This window comes from Trichomycterus rosablanca, chromosome 2, assembly GCF_030014385.1.
Source record: "Trichomycterus rosablanca isolate fTriRos1 chromosome 2, fTriRos1.hap1, whole genome shotgun sequence".
In the NCBI taxonomy this organism is placed as follows: Eukaryota; Metazoa; Chordata; class Actinopteri; order Siluriformes; family Trichomycteridae; genus Trichomycterus; species Trichomycterus rosablanca.
Genome location: NC_085989.1, coordinates 18,957,709 through 18,963,708, shown reverse-complemented (window position 1 = coordinate 18,963,708; position 6,000 = coordinate 18,957,709). Strand labels below are relative to the sequence as shown.

Here is a 6,000-nt window from a genome sequence, read left to right as displayed (position 1 = left end):
CCAGTCCAGCACACACACACACACTGTTTCCACAAAGTAATGCTATTGTTAATGTGTGTAGAATGAAGCCTAAATCCCAATATACACCTCAGCATTAGTGGTACCTTCATACATTTGCATGTCACCCATGCTGTGGGCAGTGATGCATCTCCATGCTATGACATTTGTTGGCTTTTACACTTCTTGCTGATAACAGTCTAGATGGTTTTTATTGTCTGTTTTTATCCAAAAACATAAAGCTGAAACATAAATTCATCTGACCACAGCACACGTTTCCATTGTCTTTCAGTTCATCTGTAATGAGCTTGAACTCAGAGAACTTGGTGGTGTTTCTAAATACTCTTTGCTTTAAAGAGTTTGCATTCCTTGATGCAGCGGTAGACCGTGTTAAGTGACAACGGTTTTCCGAAGTACTCCTATGCCCATGTGGCTTTACTTATCACAGCTGCATGAATTCTCATGCAGTGCCATCTGAGGGCTCGAAGGTTACGCACATTCAGCAGTGGTTTTCGACCTTGGCCTACACAGAGTCCTCTGGATTCCCTGAATCATTTCACAATATTATGTACAGTAAATTATAAAATAATTATAATAAAATAATAAAAAAATAAAATAATAATCGCAATTTAATTTTGTGCTTGACAGTTCTCTCATGAAGTTTGGAACACAGTGATGAGCCATGACGCATCATTGCTTGTACAGACTTGGGTGGATCCCCCTTTTACACCCTATTATAATTCCCTTGAAATGTAAAAGTACAGTGAATTTGGAAATCTGAAGTTGACCTGTCACCATACATGCAGTCATTTAAAAAAGAAAAAAAGAAGAAACATATGATATGATATGGACATGATTAAAGGCATCCTTTCCTTTTACTTTGGCAACAATGACAGCCTCCAAACTTTTTGTAGTCATCTGTGAGCTGGTTGTTTCTTTCACTCTTCCTTTGCAATTTTTATGCTTTTAAATGATTGCATGGTTCCTTTTTTCAATATCAGATTTTCAATTGATCTGATATCAGGACTTATTGCTGGCCAGTTTAAAACAGTCCACTTTTTTTCTTTGTAACCAATCTTTATCATTATCATTCTCAGCACTGCAGTTACAATGACATGGTGGTGGTGTGTTAGTGTGTGTTATGCTGGTATGAGTGGATCAAACAGCAGCGCTGCTGGAGTTTTTAAATACCATGCCCACTCACTGTCCACTCTATTAGACACTCATACCTAGTTGGTCTACCTTGTAGATGTAAAGTCAGAGACGATCGCTCATCTATTGCTGCTGTTTGAGTTGGTCATCTTCTAGACCTTCATCAGTGGTCACAGGACGCTGCCCACGGGGTGCTGTTGGCTGGATGTTTTTGGTTGGTGGACTATTCTCAGTCTAACAAGGACAGTGAGGTGTTTAAAAACTCCATCAGCATTGCTGTGTTTTATCCACTCATACCAGCACAACACACACTAACACACCACCACCATGTGCAGTGCTGAGAATGACCCACCACCCAAATAACACCTGCTCTGTAGTGGTCCTGAGAGAGTCCTGACCATTAAAGAACAGCATGAAAGGGGGTTAGCAAAGCATACAGAGGAACAGATGGAATACAGTCAGTAATTGTAGAACTACAAAGTGCTTCTATATGGTAAGTGGAGCTGATAAAATGGACAGTAAGTGTAAAAACAAGGAGGTGGTTTTAATGTTATGGCTGATCAGTGTATACTCTCAATTGTTCTATGATGTGAGTAAGTAAATGGCTGAGTGTGTTGCCTTGTGATGGACATGCTCCCTGCCCCAGGGATTTCAAATAGGCTCACGACGAACCACAACCCTAACTAAGGTGAAATGATTGATGAAAATAAATGACTGCTTTGATCTCAGTGGGCACCACTCAGGGTGCTGCCTAGCTGCTGGGGACCTGGGTACAAACCTTGCATTGATGAGTCGAGTAAATAAGTGAATGTGTGCTTAATAAATGTGATCAATGTATTAAATTAATGCATTTTGAATAATGCCTTTTTAAAATGTATTTTGGGCTAAATACAGGCACTCAAGGTCTTTTCCCATTTGTTGCACGACCCACAGTTTAGAATATAAATAATAATTTCATTACTGCTTAACCCTGAACATACGTAGCAGAAAAAAACCCACTTCTAATTAGAATGATCTCTGCTGAAGGTGGTGAACGAGCAATGTCGACGCTGCTGGAGCTAAAGAGCAGTGTGCTGAGACAGGTGCAGAGAAGTCAGTCCCTCCGGAGCAGGAGGGAGCCTCCGCCAGCCGCCACAGGCCCTCCCACACCTCCACGCTCCTCCGACAGGGCCGTTCTTGGGTGAGTTCACACTTTAAACACTGATATTGAGTGGCCAATGGAGAATTCTCCCGTTGTTGAGAACATGGATAATGTTGATGTACGACGGTTCTTCTGTTTAAGAATTAAGAATTTCAAAAACAAATGACATCACTTTTCTACATAATCACCTTCCAATACAGCGTCGTATCAACTTTTTAATGCCATCAGCAAAAATTGTGTTTGGTTGAGCGTGTAGCAACTGATGCACCGCTGCTTTCACATCATCATCACATAAAAATCTTTTTCCCCTTAAAGCTTCTTTGAGCGTTCCAAAAAGGTAGAAATCAGATGGCGCTAAATCCAGACTATAAGCTCTCCCTCAGGGTCTGTTCCAAAATGTAGCAAGCTGGCCACTCAGGTGGTGCAGCAGTAAAGTATGCTAGCGCATCAGAGTTGGGGTTTCGAATACATCGCATCGAATCTCAGCTCTGTCTTTCCGACTGGGAGGGGTGGTAGCATGAACAACGATTGGCTGTTGTTCAGGGTTAGAGGGTAAAAAAGTCGGATCATAGGTCCTCATGACTGGTGCGACTGCGGCCCCTGCTGGCTGACTGATGGCGCCTGCACATGGCTGAGGAATAATGCTGATGGGGGTGTGGCCCTCCGTACACAGTGCTCGTCAGTGTATGAACTCGACTCGTGCAGGTGAAAAATGCAGTCTGTACTGGAGGGGGTGTATGTCAGTTGAGAGGCGTCCTCAGTCTGCGATGAAGGGTCGAATCAGTATAGAGGGTAATTCAGGGTAATTGGACACGACTAGATTAGGGGAGAAAAATTGGGGGGAAAAGTGGGGAAAAATAGAAAAAAAAAAAGTTGCCTTGTTGTCTACTGCCTACATAGGCAGCTGCCTACATAGAGAGGATTCTAATAAGTCATCAACTTATAAGGCAGGTTATTCAGACACACTACTTAGACAGCGATTATGACACCACAGTTTTTGCTTACTTGATAACACGTTGTGATGTGTTCAGGGTCCTTGCTATAGCAGATATGATACTGACAACAGTTCGGAGAGTAAGCTTGGACCCAGTATGTCTGAAATGTTTTCTATTCCTGTGTTGATTAGAAATAGAAAGAATAGAACACATTCAGCATATCAAGTCAACCAGTCTAACCTCTTACCTGTACCACGACAACCTCGGGCTGCCCCAGGGGCTCCTGTGGTTTCTTTAAAACTAGCTCTGCTTAATATTAGATCTCTAGCCAACAAATCATTTTTAGTGAATGACATAATTCTATCATACGGTTTAGATTTTCTGTTTCTAACTGAAACATGGTTAGCAGAAGGCAGCAGTGCTACTGTTCTTAATGAAACTGCACCAGCAAACTTCAGTTCTATGAATGTGTGTCGAAGTGGTAGGAAAGGTGGAGGAGTAGCTGCCTTATTTAAAGATGTATTCCAGTGCAAAAAGACTGAACTTGGCAATTTTAAGTCGTTTGAATACCTCTGTTTTATTTTAAAGGGTACTCCCAACATTTTATTTTTAACCATTTATAAACCTCCAAGATACTCTGCACATTTTATAGATGAATTTGCTGAACTACTGTCACTTATCTCCACTGAGTACAGCTTCTTCATCATAACTGGGGATTTTAACATCCACTTAGATAATAACAAGGACAACAACACCAAAGAACTTTTTGGACTTTTTGACACATTTGGTCTATTGCAACATGTGAAAGGGCCTACACATACTCGAGGGCACACTCTGGATCTAGTTATTTCTAAAGGTCTTAACATTTCCTCTGTTTTGGTCAAGGACTTGGCCCTCTCTGATCATTTTTGTGTCTTCTTTGAAATGCTGATCACTCCAGATGCTCAAACTAGCTCTGTTTCTGTTAAGAAAAGGAATATAAATGAAAGTACTAGTTCTCGGTTTATGGAGGCCATAGCTATATCACCAACTTTAATTGCAGAGTCAGTTGATGAACTCCTGGATAACTTTAACGTGAAAATATTGACTGTCATGGACGTGGTTGCTCCGGTAAAAGTCATGAAAACGTTGAGCAAACAGAAAGCACCATGGCGTAACACAATGATGGTAATGGCTATGAAAAAAGAATGCAGGAGAGCTGAACGTAAGTGGAGGAAAACTAAACTTCAAATCCACTATGATCTCTATAAGCAAAGCCTTTGTAGTTTTAACTCAGAGTTAGGCAGGGCTAGACAGCTGCACTTCTCTAAGATCATTAACAGGAACATCAACAACACCCGCACTCTATTCAACGTGGTCGACAAGCTTACAAATCCTCCAAAACAGATCACGCCAGAACTTCTGTCCACAGAGAAATGTAATGAGTTTGCTCATTTCTTCTGTGAAAAAATCAAAACTATTAGACTGACCATTAACTCCACTCAGTCAAACAATAAAACCATGCTGCTCCTACAGACACCTAAAAATAAGATGACTATTATGTCACAATTTAATACAATAGACCAAAAAACTCTGGAGAAAACAGTTCAGCATCTTAAATCATCGACATGTTGTCTCGACATGCTGCCATCTGAATTTTTTAAAACTATTTTTAACTCTGTAAAAACTGATTTGCAACAAATAGTTAATGGCTCACTATCATCAGGCGTTTTCCCAAAATCACTTAAAACAGCTGCCATTAAACCACTCCTAAAAAAGAGAACTCTGGATGCGTCTGTGTTAAACAACTACAGGCCGATCTCAAATCTTCCTTTCACAGCTAAGATCATTGAGAAAGTTGTCTACAATCAAGTCAGCAGTTTTTTGAATTCCAGTGGTTCTTTTGACAAATTTCAGTCAGGCTTTCGAGCTCACCACAGCACTGAAACGGCTCTCATAAAAGTGGTAAATGATCTACGGCTGAATAGTGACTCAGGTAAAATATCAGTTCTGGTTTTACTGGATCTTAGTGCAGCCTTCGACACTGTAGATCACAGAATACTGCTGGACAGGTTGGAAAACTGGGTTGGACTTTCCGGAACAGTCCTTAATTGGTTCAGGTCTTACTTAAAAGACCGCAGTTACTTTGTCACTATTGGCAGCTATGAATCTGACAGAGTGGCTATGACATGTGGAATCCCCCAGGGATCAGTTCTCGGACCTCTCCTGTTCAATCTTTATATGCTGCCATTAGGCCAAATGCTACAGGCTAACAACATTGATTACCATAGTTATGCAGATGACACACAGATATATCTGGCTCTCTCACCAGATGATTACAGCCCAATAGATTCACTGTGTCAGTGTTTAGAGGACATCAATAAATGGATGAGCCAGAATTTTTTACAGTTAAATAAGGACAAAACAGAGATTGTCGTGTTTGGCAACAAAGAAAAGAGGTCTAGTGTCATTGAACACCTCAGTTCCCGGGCTCTAAAAACCAAAGACCAAGTCCGAAATCTTGGCGTTCTAATAGACTCAGATCTTACATTCACCAGCCATATTAAAACCATCACCAAAACAGCCTTCTACCATCTTAGAAATATAGCCAAAATCAAGGGTCTAGTGTGCCAACAAGACCTAGAGAAGCTGATCCATGCTTTTATCTCCAGTAGGGTGGACTATTGTAATGGTCTCTTAACTGGACTTCCCAAAAAGACCATTAAACAGTTACAGCTCATTCAGAACGCTGCTGCAAGAGTTTTAACCAAGACAAAGAGAACTGAGCACATCACT

The 6,000-nt window shown here is 41.0% G+C and overlaps 1 protein-coding gene across 1 annotated transcript in view; it reads left to right on the top strand.

The window, feature by feature from the left end:
* Window positions 1–2,189: 2,189 nt before the first annotated feature.
* Window positions 2,190–6,000, top strand: part of baiap3 (BAI1 associated protein 3) — an 85,191-nt gene continuing 81,380 nt past the window's right edge. Inside the window, exon 1 of the mRNA XM_062990328.1 lies at window positions 2,190–2,329. Within this exon, the coding sequence (XP_062846398.1) occupies window positions 2,190–2,329 (140 nt within the window). The remainder of the gene's footprint in view (window positions 2,330–6,000) is intronic.